Below are 18321 nucleotides of genomic sequence, written 5' to 3'. Positions count from 1 at the left end.
TTTCCATTCTGGAATAATGTAAGCTACTTATGTATATTTATTTGCCTTAGAAATAACATCTACTTTTGCAGTTAAATAATAATAATTATTAGTTTTTGCCCTTTGCTAGCTCATCAACTAGCAAATAATTCAACTTCACTCAACCTGGGTTTTGCTATTTGTGACATGAAATTTATAATCTTACTACTCATTTCTCCATTTTTAATAGGGGAGAAGTCTGAGAGTTGACTAGTCCTATGCCTTACACAAAATGTGTCTTGTTAAGTATATTAATTTCCTTTTCCCCCCTCTTCCTTCCTATTCCTATGCCAAAGAAAGATAGGGCATTTAATTGCAAATTAATGAAAACTTACAGTATTTTTGTGAATCAAAGAAGGCAGGATGCTAGCCTTCAGGAAGGCTGCTTTGAATGATAAGTCTTGAAGTAGGGTTGTGATACAGATACATACTTGTTGATCATACCAGGTATATACATGGACATACCAGGTGTATACATGGGAGAGGGAGAACAGACTTCTCATAGGGCTGAATCAAATTGCCCTATATTAAATTGTCATTTGTAAGCAAAAATGACAAGTGATTGGTAATTCGATAGGCTTGAAGCAAATAAAAATCATCCCCTTGACATTGAAATGAGTCTTCCAGAGATTTTCTGACATGAGCAGATCATTCTGATCCAGTTGAGTGTGTGGTCGTCACCTGTTCTCTTCTTTGAGCTAAGATTTTAAACCTTAGGACATTCCGGATAAGGTCCTACCTTGTTTATACACCCTTTAGACTTAGTGACTTCATAGTATCCTGGCTGCTTTACATGCATACTGCTTGCAGCAACTATATGGATGTGTTGCATAATTTACAGTCTCTAAAGAGGTTAAGCTATTAGCATCTGAAGAAAAGAAACATGCAAATATACCTAGTATGTAACAAACCCAGAATATGAGCCCAAAATCTCTAACTTGTGTTTTTGCCACTTCTCTTCTACGTGCCTTCCTCAAGGAACAAAAGTCTATAGAATCAAAACCTACTCTTTTGTATTTCTCAAGATTGGGTTAGTTGGCATTATTAGTTCCTCCTCCTCTTGGCTGCCAAAATTATTTCTATTATATTTACAACTGCTTTAAAAAAATTCTTTAAGAAAACAGTTCACAGTTCCTTAGAAAATGAAATAACACTTTTAATTTATAAATATAGCAGATGTTTCCCCTCTTACTTACTTTAAAAATGATTTACTTTCTCTCATATAAAGGTGCAGGATGCAGTGTTATCAAAGGGAAATCCTTAAGATAGCTGAGAAGAATAGAATGTACTAATACACAGTTTTTACTTCTTCCCCCCAAAATGCAAAGGAGGTAGGGATGGTGATTGTTTAGGCAAAAGACTGTTTGCCTCGTATGCTTTAACCACAGGGCCCTGATGAGGTACTTTAAGAATTTCCTGGAAAACTAGAATGCTTTTCCTGAACTTTTTAGAATCCTGTTTTATTTTTCTTATGAAGCATACTTTTCATAGTAAAAAATACTAATGAAAGATATCAGCAGCTATTATTCAAAACATATTAAAAACAGAATTTGTTGTCATTAATATTAAGTTTCTTTTGTCAATGCAATCCCACCTCATCTATAAGTTGGAGGCTTACCTGTTTGTCGATGGTGTTTTAGTTAGTGTCAGAAGTATTGTGTTTGAGTTGTCTAAGGCTTTTAAACCTGGTGATATTCTGACCAAACCATTTCTACCAATGCCACCCATGTTCCATGACTATCTGACGGTTTCGGTTTATGCAGTCTTACCTTTGATGATACTAACCCTCCGTGATAAGGCGTCTTTCCCCTTTTTTCTCTGCCAGTTCATTTTCAGGGTCCTGTTAAATTATAGCTGTTGGATAAGTTTTCTAACCAGCACCTATTTCCCACTCTCCTGAGTTCCCACGCAATTTAGTCAATTGGACAACTTTGTAATTAACAAGAAATCTCTTCCGGTTTAATTCTTCAGTGTGTGTTAATTATGTCCAGTATGCTATTGAAAACATAAGGCAGTCATTACTTATGAGCACTTTTCCCCCCACTCAATAATAGAATTTCCCCACATAGCTTTGCTTTCCGCAGGAGTGCTATGATTATACTACTAAAACAATATTTATGAAGGGCCTGCAACCCATTTGCAAACTGACAGATGAGACCTGTCCAAATCAAGAAACACAGAGAAATAAGTAGACAGTTCATCACAAAAATTAGGTAACACCTTCTTTATTCACAGAACAAGTAGGTATTGAGCTGCTGTTGAGCTGGTGGACTAGGTCCTGGTGGGAGCCTGCTCATGAGAGCTGCCCAGCAATTGGTCCTTTTCAAAGACTGAGCAGCTGCATCCTTTGACAGTAGTGCTGCTGGAGGCACGTTGAGCAGCCTATGCTCCCTGCTCACGTGGTCAGTTAAATAACCGACCGCAAATACTTCAGAAGGTGCACCCATGTGTCTGTGTGGGTCTCAAATCAGATTTCACTACATAATTAGTTCCTCCCCCTGTGTATTCTACTTTTAGGTCTTGTTAATATTGTCCATGTAATTAACCGCATGGACATTTAGAAATAAGCATATAAATGTTAATATAGGGTGCTTGCCAAAATAGTACACCCTCTCCATAGAGAAAAAAGGCTGGTCTGGAAGATTTTATTTGGGCAGAAACACAGATAACAAGGAACAGCTTTGATGAATACAGACTAGACCAGCCTCATATTCATGTATAAAGTGATGATAATTACCCACAATTCCATGAGAGCAGGAATGAGAAACATTTTTCACCTTTTATTTTTTTTCGTACTTTGCTATTTGTATTAATTTAACTTTGAATTAAAAGGGGTAATATTTTTGGTTTTCAAAACTACTATATATACTCATGTATAAGCTGAGCCTTTCAGCACATTTTTAATGCAATTTTTGTGGTAAAATTGGTTACCTCAGCTGATATTCGGGTTGGCTTATCCTGGAGTATATATGGTAGTTTGCCCTAAAACAAAAGCAGATTTGATAAAAATCAGCTATATTTAAACTGTTCACTTGGGTTGATCTGGGAAGGTCTGTTGCATTAAAAATGGCATATGCCCTAGAAGTGTATTTTGGATCTTCAGCCAGCCTTTGTGAAATGATCGTTCTAGACTCCCATTGACCATGTATGTCTCCTGGCCTTGGAATTGGCCCACGTGCTTCCTTTCCTCTGTTCCCTTGTTATTCTTTCATGGGCTTTCCCTCTGTCTTTACTACAAATTTACTATTCAAATGTAATCTAATAACATGGAGCAAGTGAACCCTCTCTTGAGAGACCATTAGACTGAATTGATTTGGAATAAGCAGCTGTTCTTCATATCCTTTTTTTTTTTTTTGGTAATTGAATCATTACTTTTCTATGAGGAAGTATCAATTATCCTTTTTTTGTACATTTTTAAGACCACTAATAATTCTTATATATTTGTTAGCATTAGCCAAGAGTGCTAGATATTCATTAAATAGGATAGTAATGACAAGTTCTAGCAAGAAGTCAAAACTAATTCTTTAACTGACATATAAAAATATTGTCTTAAAAATTTATAATCTGTTAAATTTGAATATACAATTTATAATTGCATGCAAGTGATAAAATGGTACCTCAAAAATTAAACTATACTTATATCCCACCTTGTCCCCATTAGTATTTAATTGGCTAAGAAGTTACACCAGCACCAGTTTACCAGTGTTGTACTGTTAATGGCTTGCATGTTACTTTGATGCTGGAAGCTATATCGTCAATATTGAAACACTGTTGCGGACAAGCCACCCATCAGGAACAGTTTTTAAGGGCGCTACAAGCCTAAGACAAACTAAAAAGAAAGACCTGGTGATCTCCTTCCAAAGATTAGCCAGTCACCTTTTATGACTCACAACTGAACATTGCCTGACTTGCTTGCTTTGGGGCATGTCATTAGAAAGAATCCGTCACTGGTGGCAAAGGGGCATGGAGTTTGCTCAAGGAGAGGGCAGAGGGGTAAGGGAGGCCTCCAGTTACGTGGGCTGCAACGACGGACTCAGACGTGCTGCTGCCTATGAGGGAGATCTGCTGTGGGTGCGGTCAGGGTGGTGGAGTCCACCGGGTGGTGTCTCTGAAAGCAGTGGTTCTCCACCTTCCTAATGCACGACCCTTTCAGACAGGTCCTCCTGTGGTGGGGACCCCCAACCATCACAGTATTGTCCTTGCTACTTTATCGCTGTCATTTTGCTACTGTTATGAATCAGGGGACCCCTATGAAAGGGTCGTTCCACCCCCAAAAGGGTTGAGACCCACAGGTTGAGAACTGGTATCTTAAAGAGTCAAAGGACCTGTAGGAAGTCTGTTGTTTTTTACAGATGTTTAGTAAGCTTTCATTTAGAAGCTAGTTGGATTACTAGCCAACAAAATAGAAAATGTATAGCCAGTTTTACATGTATGAAAACCCTCAAAATTAACTTTCCTGCCTATTTTCTGTATAATCTCCAATATCAAATAAGTATATAAAATTAGAATCCATTATGTTTTCAAGAAAATCATTAAATGAAGTAATGAAATTCCTCCATCAGCCTTCATGTGTTCTCTTGCTATCATAAATAACACTTTCCTACCTATTCATGGTTTTCTGCTTTGCAGGTGTAACAAGTAATTCTATCCAACCCACTCCACAGACTCTTCCAGCGATTGACCCTGCACTCTTCAGTACAGTTTCCCAGGGTAAGTCAACTGGCTGTTTCATGAGATGTCGTATCTCTTGTTTTGGAATGTTTTTTTGTAATATTAACTTAGGAACGCCATCAGTGTACATTTAAATGTTGTTATTTAAATTTGAATATTTAGGTAATTTGTAAGACATTTCCTTAAATGCCTTTGTTTACTTGATTCTCAAATGGAACAAGATAATCAGCTGACCAAAGCTCAAAGGCATTCCTTCCCCTGCCCTCCTCTTCCTTCTTCCTTTTGTAAAGAGCTCTGGTGGCAGAGTGGATTACAAATTGGGGTACTCACCTCAAAAGTGAACAGTTCAAGCCCACCAGGCATTCCATAGGAGAAAGATGAGGCTTTCGCTTTGTCACTATGAATCAGAATTAACTCACAAGCAGTGAGTTTGAGTTTGTTTTGCTTTTTGTTTCTATTAGTGTATATAAGGGCAGAGACATGAAGCCAAAGCTCTCAAGGAAGCTTATGCCAGAAGATTAGCTCAGAAGTTCAAAATAGCTGTGTGCTCTGATAATGATATTTTTCAGCCGCACTGTTACTCAGTTAGCTGCACACAGAGTACTAACCATTGTTGAAGATAGAGAGATCAGACAATAATTATTTTCTTTGTATCACAGATGAGGTGATTGGTTTGTTGATTTTAATGCTTCCCACTTTTCTGGCTTATCTCTTACCTCCTCCCTGCCACTTGTGTTTTTCTCATTCAAAATATTTAGTTCATATGTCCTATTAGAATTAGTCTTTTCATATTTAGAACAGAATACTTGGTAATTTTAATACCTGATGAGTTTTCTTTGGAAGAAAGTGTGTTATGTCGGCAAATTTGGTTCCCATTTGATTTTTCCGTCTCTGAGTAAGAAGGAACTCACATCTGTCTAGGGCTCAGCGGTTTTCAACCTGTGGGTCACAACCCCTTTGGGGGTCGAACGACCCTTTCACAGGGGTCGCCCGATTCATAACAGTAGCAAAATTACAGTTATGAAATAGCAAAGGAAATAATTTTATCGTGGGGGGTGTGGCAGTCACCACAACATGAGGAACTGTATCAGCGAGTCACGGCATTAGGAAGGTTGAGAACCACTGGTCCAGGCAATTTGTTCCAGTTTCAGAGGTGCCCTCCTTATTTGTCTAGGCGTAAACTTGGTAGATAAGAAGGTGTTGAGTAGGAAAGCTGGTAGTAAACAAAGCTGTGAAAAATAGTGCATTGCTTTCCTTTGACTCAATGAAGACCACCACCACTATCTTCCTCTCTCTCCAGGGCTCTGCTGAGTGGATAAGCTTCACGGCTACCCTTGCCTACAGAGACTTAAAATGTCATCCATCTGTGTTGTCTAGCAGCATACTTCTTTTCAGTGTTGTGGAAATTTCTTTAAGTCTCAACTCATGATTCTCCTTCATTGACAGTTTTTCAATCTTTCGGTTCTTTTCTGTTTCATCTATGTGCATATATGGCTTTATTCAAATATGGTTGCAAGATAAAGCGTAATCAATCAAATGATTGCCTGCAATCTAGAACCAGAACCCAACCAAACTCAAAGTCAGACAGGAGACAAAAAGACTGAAGAAAGTGTGCCTTCTACATACCATTTTAAGGAAATTAAAGTTATATTTCACCAAGATGAGACAACTAAGACAAAGAGAAAGTATAAAAAATGGTGACATTCACCTAGGTAGTCTAAAGAGGGAAAGGTGTTTATTGACAGCTTTCCACCAGCTTATGAGCAACAACAACCGCTCTGAAATTAGAACGGGAAATCAGAGAGCTCCACCCCTTAAGAAAACTGGATCCTATGCAGTACGCATATGAGAAGCTGTAGAATATGAAGACATAATTAAGAAAACAGAAGTCTTAAAAGATCAAAGAAAAATAAAAATTATACAAGGAATTTCAAATAAATAAATTTTCTTCTTTTAACATTTTACCAGGTGCTCTTAAAGATATTGTTTCAATTCATAGTTCCATTAGTTCAAGCATAGTAGTCAAAGAGTTTTGAATTGTAGCGGAAGGATTTTCCTTTGACTTGAACACAAAAACATTCTCCTTCAAATGGCATGTGACTTATCAAGGAGCACTGATAATTTGAAGGCAGGATATAAATAACGGGGGGCTTCACATTGCCAAATAGAATGAAATGAAATGATAATGGAACTGTTGTATCACACATGCCATTCTCTGTTCGTTTAGGTTTTAGTATTTCGTTGCAATGGCCACAAAGAACTCACCGGCTAGTCGTGATGAAACATTTGTTTTAAGGAAGTTGATAGGTTTTAATACATGGTGAGCAATGTTCCTTGTATAGTTGTTCAGCTAGGGTATGTTAGAAAGTCTTTTCAGGCCTGCTAATAAACGCCTAAAGGGCATACCACTCCACTATGACCCTCAACTTGAAGACACCTAGCTCCCACACTCCATCCACCTAGACACCCCGCTCCACAATTTGGCCTCCTGCCCTAACGTGCTCAGCTTACTTGTTCTGTGGGCTGGGAAGTCCACCACCTGTCTCATGGTCCGGCTCCTGATTCTGTTGCTGCCCCTCTGCCACTCCTCTGATTTCAACGCTGCCTACTTCAAGGAGATTTTCTCCCCCCGCGGGGACTGCAGGATCCAGCGAATACGCTCCTCTCTGAGCTTTTGATGGCAGTGAGATCCCTCCCCATCTGACTTGTGAAAGGGCTAATTTTACTCCAGCCTGATGGCACTCATGATGAATCCTGTTAACAAGCACTCACAACTGACCCCTATCACCTTCTCTCCCTTCACCTTCTCTTTCCCAGACCCAGCAGCACCAGTGAGGTCATTTGATGGGGACTACAGAGACCGTGACTAGGAGAGTTACATTAAATAATTCACTGCCCTGCAAACATTGTTCCACATACTTTTTGAATCCCTCCTCATACTGTCAACCCGCAAAGTGAAAGTAGAGATATTTATTCCAAAACTTGGAATGTAAAATGAATGACAGAAAATTGTCAGGAGGAAGGCTTAGAAGTGAAATGTCAAGATTCTTTGGTTTTTGTTTTTTTTTCCTGAAGTTGATAGAAAAAGAAACAAGTTAAAAAGGCATTATTTAACCTGTATGGTAATACTAACTAACTAAGGAATCTAAAAGAACAAATACTGGAGATTGGTCAAGAAAGGAGGGAAGAGTGTTATGTAATTTAGCCGAAACTTTATTTTTCATAGTGTGATGTCAGTGGAGAACGTCTGAAAATTGACATGCTAAGAACCAGTAATATGCGGTTATCAATTAGGCTTCGAGAAGTAACCTTAGAGAGGACAAAATATAAAAATAGTTTAAAGTGGTGTGAGAAGATGCAGGGCAGATGACTACTTACAGTGTAAGCCCATACGTTTATCCAAATTTGTTTACTTATGAATCCTGGTCCAAGTAAGTGATTCCTAATAGGAAGGTCAGCAGTTAGAACCACCAGCTGCTCGGCTAGAGAAAAATGTGGCAGTCTGCTTCTGTACCGAAGGTCACAGAAGCCTTGCGAGCCAGTTCTACTCCATCCTGCCAGGTTGCTAAGTCACATCCACTCCACAGCAATGGGACGAGAGCAAGACGCAATACTACCCTAAGTGGACTAGACTGCCCAACATGATTCTTTCTTGTGGATCAAGTGATGTAATTTTGAATGTATAAGAAAGATTATTTATGGTGTTATTTTAATTCAGATTCCATTGTATTCACCGGACACTGCAAGATTTATCTGTAGTTAGTTCCTAATCTAAAATCAATTTGTAATGATGAGGTGTGGCCAGATGTGCAGCTGGAAGCAGAGCCCAGCAGACTGATTTCTGCTGATGAGATGTTGTCCCCAAGCACTCAGGATATGTTGGTTTTTCTGTTTCACTGTAGTTTGATTTACCTGTGGAACCCTGGTGCCATTGGCAGATCCACAAGGTCAGCAGTTTAAACCCAAACATCTAGCTGCCCCTCCAGAGAAAGTTGAGGGCTACCTAGACTCAGAAACATGTACAGTCTTGGAAACCCTGTACAGGGTCACTCTGTGTCAGAATCAACTAGGTGGCAGTGGGTTTCATCTTTATAGTCTTTACTTACTTTCCCCGTTTTACCTAAAGAGAAGTAGCTGGTAAGTTCACGATCAAGAGCTAGAAGGACATTGGAACCCAAAAGGCTTGGGGGGGGCGGGGAGAGGGGGGAGGGCAGAGTACTCACTTGAGTAAAAAGAAGATATAATAAGTTCTGGTGGCGAATTACCCAAGCAAGAATAAAATGGATATTATTTCTCAGTTAGTGGACAGACAGATACATTAAACTTGGTTTCCAGATACCCTTCCGTAGTCCCACCCACCCATAAAAGCTCTGCCAATAATTTGTTTTGAAAATAGCTGAGAGAAAGTAGATGAATAGATCATAGACACATAAATCCAGGTGTTGCACCATGTAGTATGGGAATTAAATGATAGACCAAGGTGACAATTGGATCCATATGTTTTTTCAGAAGGGATGTTAGAACAATAGACTATTAAGAAAAAAAATTACACTAGATAGTTATGTCACAATTCTTGAGTCTCATTTGGTTAAGTCTTAACAGGTTAACAGATGAAAAGTAGTAAATTTATACAACAAAAGAACCAACCCCCTAACTTCACCCCCACTACATTAATAAAATGTAGACTGGAATAAAGTATTGTTACTTTAAAAACAAAGTTTAATGTACAGAAAGCTTCTATAAATCAATGAGTAAAATTCAACCCAAGAGGAAAGCAGGAGAGAATTTAAAAAGCTACTGCAAATTGTCTAGTGGTCATAGTCCGACAGGACAAATAAGTGGAATTAAGAATTAAAGTGTTTAAATTTAGAGCGGGGGGGGGGGGGGAGGGGAACTCAAGTACCATTGAGTTGATTCTGGCTGACAGCAACCCTATAGAACAAGGTTGATTTGCCCTTGTGGGTTTCCAAGACCAACTCTTGACAATAGAAGGCATCTTTCTCCCATTTTTAGGAGAGTAGATGCAAAAATATCCCTGCTGCCTCCAAGGTTGATGTAATCTAGTGGCACAGTCTTTAGAGACATTTTTTTCTATAATTTGAATACATAGGTCAAGGACCTTTAGAGAAACCTGATTTGGGTCTCAGAATCTCGGAAACAGATGCGTATGTCACCTCAGCATGTGGCTCCGTAATAAAGATAGGCTGTCCCCAGCCTATGCTGGAACTTAGAAGCACAAAATTCCAAAAAAGAGATTATAGACAACCTTTCTAAGCCTTTAAACAACTTCTAGGTCCACCTTATGCTTTTTTTGCTTCTAATTTAGCGTTCAGTAAAAATAAATTTCCATGTATGGAAAAGTATTTTGATTATGATACATTAAGCCTGGATTACTTTATGTATTTTCTACATTGTCTATTGAATTTTTACTGCTAATTCAAAAGGATCAAAATTAAATGACAAGTTTAGTTTTATTCAGGTTAAAATGGTATTGTTGCTATAACTTATCCACTGTCTTTCTTTAAATGGAGGCGAAAGCCTTCTGGGTGACTAACAGCAAAGATTTGTCATAGGTTTTTAGAAAGTCTTTGTATAATTTTAGTAAATCTCATATTTCTATATGTCCACAATTACATTTTCTAAATGTCTAACTTTGTTATCTCATTATTATCTAACAGCTATTACTGTGTTCAAAGTGTCCCTAAGCTGTGTGTCTATCACTGCCATCAAGTCAGTTCTGACTCCAAGAGGCCCAACAGGACGGGGTAACTGCCCCGGTGGGCTCGAGGATGTACTTTTATTTTTATAATGAATCCACAAATAAATTTTATTAGAAAAAAGAAAAATAAATAAATAGAAATAGTGACAGGCCGCAGCTTAGCTCCATTAGCCAAACGTGACAGAACGACTGTGAAATGGCTCTTTTCATTTCCTGTGGTTCTGAGTAAAAGACTAGTTTTGCCTCCCAAACTTGCCACAGTTCTATTGCTTGGAAGATCAAAGGCCATAGGTGTTTCATCCATATTCCCACTATCTCCCAGGTCATAGTTTTGGATTCCTCTTTGTTTTATGATGAATTAATGGGATGACATCACTTTTTCATCAAGGTCTTTTGGCAACTTCTGTGAAATCTTTGTTCTTTGCCACAAACAGGGCAAACCTGTTCATGAAGCGGGTACACCATCCTGCTGACGCAACAAAATCTTCAATGCCTGGTGCTTTTAATTTGTCATCTTTAGCTATTTGAAGAGCATGTAAGCGAATTCCCATGCATGTTATGCAGTAACCATTTTGACGACATTCCATAACCCATTTATGCAATTCGGTCTCTAGAGCCCCATATGAACTCGTTAAGCCACGTTGAGCTTTTTTTGCCTTTGGAATCTTTTCCAAATCAGCTTTCATTTTCTGCCACTCCCTCACTTGTTTTTCGTTTGAAACCAGCTTCGTATGACCTGCGTCTTTGTTTGGGTTCAGGATTAGAAGTATTGGGGTCCATTTCTTCGCGGAGCGCTCACCGAGGATGTACATTTTTACAGAGCGGAAAAGCTTATGTTTCTCAATGCAGAGTGACTGGTGGACTTGAACTTCTGGCCCACTACACTGTTAGGGCTCATACACACACACAGTTAGATTTTTCTATTAAAATATTTTCATATCCATTTTTTACGTACTGAAATAATTTTCTGTTAGAATACATAGTTCTGTTTTAAATAGTTTTATCATTAGTGGATAAGTTTAACTTATAAAGAGTAAAATAGTCACAGAGTTCTTGCCATGATAACTTTAATAAGTAGTGTGTCATGCAAAACAGTACTAAAGCTAATGCTGTAAAAATAAGATTAAGATCTTGTTCTTTAAGGCTTTCTTCCAGCAGGTCCGGTAAATCCTGGCCTAGTGCCATACTATATGAGTTCGGAGGAGAAAAACTTAACGCACACAATTAAGCTACCATGATTTTTAAAGGTGTCTTACCCACCCAGATGAGGGTGTGTGTGTGTGTGTGTGTGTGTGTGTGTGTGTGTGTGTGTGTGTGTGTGCGTGTGTGTGTGTGTAGAACTTCTTAAAATATTTTGAATAACACTTGAAATAACTTGGCAAGTATTTTTAAGAGGGTTAGGGGCGGTAAAAAAAACCCAAGCCAAAGCATGCCTAAGCTGTCCTCAGAGCTTCAGCTAGTTGTTTATGTTTTATGAGGAACAAACGCTAAGCCACCAAAATCTGAAAAGTCCAACTGTGAAGAAACTTAGGTTTTATATTTGTTTGTTTGTTTAATACAGTTACTTTTAATTAGTTTATTGATTTTCCTTGCTTTTTAAAAGGAAGAAAACAATCAAATCTAAATACTTCCTCATAAAATTGGGCTGGATAATGTCTGCTACACAACAGCAAGGAAGGATATCGAAAGGCATTTAGTCTTCGGTAATAATAATTTAGCAAACATTTCAAGAGTTTTATTTTGAACATACTGCACTTTTCAGAAGGAGCCCCCGCTCACTGTGAGTGAGGCGTTGGGCTGCTAACGTCAAGTTGCCCTTGAAGCCGCCGGCCGGCAGCACTCCCTCTCTGACAGGGTAGGCTGAGGCTGTCTGCCCATAAAAATTCACGAGCACTGGGTCGGGTTGCTGTCAGAATGCACTCAGCAGCGGTGTGTTGGTGGGTTTGGGTACTTGTTACTATATACAGATAGACGAATGCATCATTATTGCAATCTGAAGTGCAATTAATGTCTAATTACAAGGGAATTTATTTTAAGATAGGGCAATAGTTTAAGGCCCAGGCAGCTTTTTCAAACTCATTCAGTAAAATGATTCTGCTCCTGCAGAAGGCCTGACCCTGCACTAGATATTTAGGATACAGTAGGTCTTTTCAAAATTTTTAGAAAATACTCATTTGGATTATAATTTATTATAATACCAGGTGTCGCTACCAGTTTTTCAGCCCGTACATAACTGATTTCAGAGTGTTCATTTCATGCTCTCTGTCTATGCTATTCGTCTGAGCAGTTAAGCAGACCTTTGTTTACAAGCACAGGCCTTCGGAATCAAAGTGCCACACTATCTGTTCATTATACGTTACACCCCAAACTTCAGGTCAGTTCTTCTGATAATCATCAGTTAAAAATCTCCGAAGGAGTTTTTATTGCCAACCAAAAAACTCCACAGGCAGTTCATCTTTAGAAATACACATCTAAGTCTTCAAATCTTAAATGAGCTGTTTTTAGAGTAGTTTTGTTCTTTGGGGGGAGTTTTTTTGACTCAGATTAATCAGTACATGAGAGCCAGATGTTTAACTCGAAAACTAAACCTCATCTTGGAGAAATAATCTGCAAAAAAACATAATTTGCATGTTTAATTTTTCATTTTAGTTCTGAAATCTTAGTAATAAACCTTTAGGTTATTTAATCCAGACTACGCACAAATGTGTAGAATATCTTCATGCAGTGAAGAAAATGATAAAATGGCTGTACCACTTTTTAAATAAAGTTCATTATTCCTCCTGTTGGTGAGTGATGTCTGTGTGCTGGTTCAAACCGGAGGGACCGGCTGCGTCTGCGCTGTCCCACGGAGAGAAGTGCTAGCAGTGCGGGCATGAACGCCAAGTGGCTGCCTGGCCACAGAGACTGGCGGATGTCTGTAATGTGCTCACTCATGGCGTCCAGTTGATTTCTGCTGTAAGGGAAATGTCTCTTGTATAAGTTATGTATGGGCATGTCTGTGGTTTATATTAGTGGTTACAAGAAATTGAAAGGCAAGAAGAAAATTAGCTTGATACAACTGAAAGTAAAAAAAAAAAAACAACAAAGCGAAAAACTTCGTAATATATTAACATAACCTAAATTACTCTCCTAACTCTTGCGTGGAAACATTCACCTGCGCTCACAGCACTCTTCCTGTGCTTTTCTGTAAATGTACTGACGAGCCTTCTCTTCCAGGGGACATGCGTCTGACACCAGAGGACTTTGCTAGAGCTCAGAAATACTGCAAATATGCCGGCAGCGCTTTGCAGTATGAAGATGTCAGCACCGCCGTGCAGAATCTACAGAAGGCTCTCAAGTTACTGACAACAGGCAGGGAATGAAGACAGACGGCTTTGTACAACACATCCATGTATTGGGGGCCTACAGAACTAACAATCCGTTGCTCTCTCGGCAGCCTCTCAGGAGCACAGTTGTAAGGAAGACTTCCATTCCATGGACCCTGGCAGTGAACTCTGTGTCTGTGTCAGATTCTTTTTGAAGCATTTATCAGCAGCCTCACCCAGTTCTCCTTGACCGTTTCGTGGATCCAGTATTCGCGGGTACATAGGGCTGATGCTAACAAGACCCTAAAAATACCCGCAGACCCTACTTGAAAAAGGGAAAGCACATCTATAACATGTATGGGTTTTATATCTTAATTTACATACACTAAGGGAATCTGTTTCATGTTGTTTTTAGTCCATTCTTGCATTGCTGTAAAATTCTAAATGTAACTTTTAACAAATCATTGTGAGAAAAACTCTAGAGATCATGTTTTTGTTTTTCTCAGGACATCTAAAATAGATGCATCCTAAATTGTTAACTGAATCTGTATGAAATTATGTTCAAAACTCAAATTTACATTCATGTTAACTAAGACTGCACTGAAGGTTAAAAAATTCACAAAGGGAATGGAACAAAGTAAAGAGGTAGAATTACCACTTTAGGCTTCAGAATAATGCTGTTTTGCCAACTGCTGGGCCGCACATTGAAGCTTAGGGTGAATTGGTATATGCTTCATAGGCAGGTTGGTTGCATGCATTAGAGAGTGAAAAAGAGACATTTGTAATAATGCCTGGAAACTTGGTGCTGTGAGTTAAGCTTCTCCTCTGCTGCTAATGGATTCCTTAGAGTGTAGTTAAGAATGATGCAGAAGATTATAAGAATTTAGATCCTTAGTTGTTAACTTTCTAAGTTTTGAGGGGAATTATGGATTTACTCTGTCACCTGCATTTGTGCTGTATAAAAAATAAACACAACCATTCTTTTAACTAGTTCAACTTACCAGGTGACGGGTTTTTTTTTGTTTGTTTGTTTTGTGTTTTTTTTTATGTTTTCAGTGAAAGGTTATTCAGCAGTTTGGGTTCCCATTTTCTTCTCTTTTTTTTAACATTTTATTAGGGACTCATACAACTGTTACCACAATCCATACATACTTCAATTGTCTAAAGCACATCTATACATGCTTTGCCCTAATCATTTTCAAAGCATTTGCTCTCCACTTAAGCCCTTTGCATCAAGTCCTCTTTTTCCCCCTCCCTCCCCACTCTCTCTCCCTTATGAGCCCTTGATAATTTATAAATTATTATTTTGTCATAGCTTGCCCTATCCAATGTGTCCCTTCACCCCCTTTTCTGTTGTCCGTCCCCCGGGGAGGAGGTCACATGTAGATCCTTGTAATCGATTCCCTCTTTCCAACCCACTCACCCTCTACCCTCCCAGTATCACCCCTCACAGCCCTGGTCCTGAAGGGATCATCCACCCTGGATTCCCTGTGCCTCCAGATCCTATCTGCACCAATGTACAACCTCTGCTCTATCCAGACTTGCAAGGTACAATTCGGATCATGGTAGTGGGTGGGGAAGAAGCATTTAGGAACTGGAGGAAAGCTGTATTCTTCATCGGTGCTACATCGCACCTAACTGACTCATCTCCTCCTCTAGATCCCTCTGTGAGGGGATCTCCAGTGGCCGACAAATGAGCTTTGGGTCTCCACTCTGCACTCGGGTGACAGTTTTGACTATTAGAATTGTCTTTTTTAAGTCAGGCTGCTAACCTCAAGATCAGCACTTTGAAGACACCTGTCCCTCCAGCTTACTACTCCTGTAAAGAGTTAAAGTCTCAGAACCTCACAGGGCGACCTCTGCTCTCAGTCCGGATCGACTTGATGACACTGTGTGTAGATGTTCCAATAAGAGGGAGGAGAAGCCCTGGTGGCCCTTGTCAGGTAAGCATTGGACCAGTAACCACAAGGTCAACAACTCACACCCACCAGCCACTCCTCAGGAGAAAAATGAGGCTGCTTGCTGTCAGAAAGAGCTACAGCCTCAGGAAGCCTATACAGAGTCACTATAAGTCAGAAGTGTTGGGTTTGGGTGTGATAAGAGATAAACAACTAAAAAAAATAAGGTAAATTTAACAGATTTACCCAAAATTGTTCAAGCTCATCTCATTCATTCCAGTAATTGTGTTTACATGGAGAGCAACAGCTATGGCCCATGGTTATGCAAATAAAATTGTACAGGAACACAACCACACCCGTTGATGTTTGTCTGATTTCAATGGCAGTAGAATTCTATGGCCCCCAGATGTAAAACAGATCATAGACAAATCTTACCCTTGAATAAAGTGTGTGGAGTCCTAACGATGTAGTTAAAGGAATCAAGTCAGAATGTGTGTTTATGTTTTCAAATTTTCTTTGCTTAAATGTAATGCTATTTTAGAGGGCTTAATTACATACTCAGTTAACTACTCTATATAAAAGGGGGGAAATGCTTCCTTATAATCATTTTCAAAGACTCACAACTAAATTCTTATTTGTGTATTTGTAGGGTTCAGCATTCACATCTAGAAATCCACTGACCTGGAACTTCATATGAAAATGGCTACAGTGATGTTTATGGTAAACAGAGTTCAGGCTCCTAGTTGGGAAAGGACCCAGAGGGAAGAAGATCAGGTAGAAACCCCAGACTCCGCAAGTGAAGTTGGCTGCTGGCTGTAACAGAGCCCTTCTCGAAAATAACAGTAACACCTCAGAGCTTGTGATGAGAATGGAATGAGATAATGCACATGGTGCTTTGTCAGTAAACCAAACCCATGTCATGGAGTCAATTTTGACTTACAGAAAACCCCATAGGACAGGCTCGAACTAGCCTGTGGGTTTTAAAACTATGGGAATAGAAAGCCTCATCTCCTTCCTATGAAGCCTCTGATAGTTTCAAACTGCTAACCTTGGGGTTAGCAGCCCAACACATAAGGACTATGCTATCGGGGTCCCTCCAATCAGAAAGCAGAGTGCCTCATCTTCCTCCCTCCTAGCACTGGTGGGTTTGAACCACTGACCTTATTAAGAGTCCAGTGCTTCCCCAGTGGTTTCCACCAGGGCTCCTCTTGCCTTAGAACGCGTACATTCTCATGGAGGAAAATAAAATACTGTAAAGCATATATTTTACTCTGTCGTAGGCAAATCTCCATTCCTATCCCAGACCTACCAGCCGCTCTGTGGGGGAAAATAGTGGCAGTCTTTCTGCAATGATTACAGGTATGGGTATCCCAAGGAGCAAACAGTTCTATCCTGTAGGGCAGGGGTCCTCAAACTTTTTAAACGGGGGGCCAGTTCACTGTCCCTCAGATCCGTTGGAGGGCCAGACTATAGTTTAAAAAAAAACTATGAACAAATTCCTATGCACACTGCACATATCTTATTTTGAAGTAAAAAAACCAACGGGGCAAAAACAACCGGCGGGCCGGATAAGGCCAAAGTTTGAGGACCCCTGCTGTAGGGTCACTGAGAATCAATTCTACTAGATAGTAAAGAGGTTTGGTTTTCTGTTTTATTTTACAGTAAGAATGTAAAAATTTCACAATATTAGGAAATTGATTTTTTGTGTACAATTCTTAAATCTTGAACTGTAACTTAATAACTGTAGTTTTCATATAAAGTTTAAAGTTAGAAGAAAATATTCACAATTCTAGGATAAGCAATTTTCATTTATTTGTTCAACATATATTTATTGACTACATGCCTGGCATTCTCCTTTGCACGGAATACAATGAAAACAAGAAATATACCCCCCCATTCACCACGGGCATTGAGTCCATTCCAGCTCCTAGTGACTCTTCTCGGGGCTTCAGAGCTTTGCATCTTTACAGGAGCAGTGGTGAGCCTGAGCCACTGACCTTTTGGTGCAGGCTTATCTGACAGTGCCACCAGGCCTCCGTTTGCCTTATCAAGTTTACATTATAATGGAGGAAAACAAGCAAACTTAATAGACAGCTTATGACATATTTCACTCTGTCATTGGTATAGAGATACGACTAGAAAGACTTGAGGAAGAAGCGAGGGAACAGGTACCCAGGTTCTGATGTGAGAGGAGCCCATTCCTGTCAGCAAATAAACAAACCCGAGAGGGTCAGTGGGCTGGATGACTGCTGGTCATGGAGCAAGAAGTCTGAGACCCTTAATTGAGTGTTTGGTGAAGGACTTCGCTATTACTGTGAATGAAATGGGAAGTTGCTATAGGATTTTGAGCATAGGAGTGAGAGGGCTTGACTTGTACAATGATCGTAGCGGCCACTTGGTTGTGAGCAAGCCATTGGGTGCAAAGGGAGAAGCTCGACTAGCCAAAAGTATTGCAGCCATCAAGGTGACGTGATGGCTTCGACCCAGGGTTCCTGGGAAGCAATAAGATCAATAGTATGGTAATGTTGTGTTGTTTGGTACCATAGGGTTGGTTCCAACACAAAATGGCCCTGTACACAGCAGAGCCAAACACTGGCCAGTCCTGCACCATCCCCACAATGGCTCCTAGGCTTGAACCCATTTCGTCGACATGGTGTCAATCCATCTTCTTGAGCGGTTTCCACATTTTCACTGCTCTTCTACTAAATAG

The 18321-nt window shown here is 39.6% G+C and overlaps 1 protein-coding gene across 1 annotated transcript in view; it reads left to right on the top strand.

The window, feature by feature from the left end:
- VTA1 (vesicle trafficking 1) overlaps positions 1-14714 on the top strand; it is a 47333-nt gene extending 32619 nt beyond the window's left edge. Inside the window, exons 7-8 of the mRNA XM_075554459.1 lie at positions 4648-4728; positions 13625-14714. Coding sequence (XP_075410574.1) covers positions 4648-4728; positions 13625-13770 — 227 coding nt within the window. The 3' untranslated portion in view covers positions 13771-14714. The remainder of the gene's footprint in view (positions 1-4647; positions 4729-13624) is intronic.
- Positions 14715-18321: the final 3607 nt, after the last annotated feature.

The sequence above is a fragment of the Tenrec ecaudatus genome, chromosome 7 (assembly GCF_050624435.1).
Source record: "Tenrec ecaudatus isolate mTenEca1 chromosome 7, mTenEca1.hap1, whole genome shotgun sequence".
Classification (NCBI taxonomy): Eukaryota; Metazoa; Chordata; class Mammalia; order Afrosoricida; family Tenrecidae; genus Tenrec; species Tenrec ecaudatus.
This window is presented reverse-complemented; position numbering and strand designations above follow the sequence as displayed.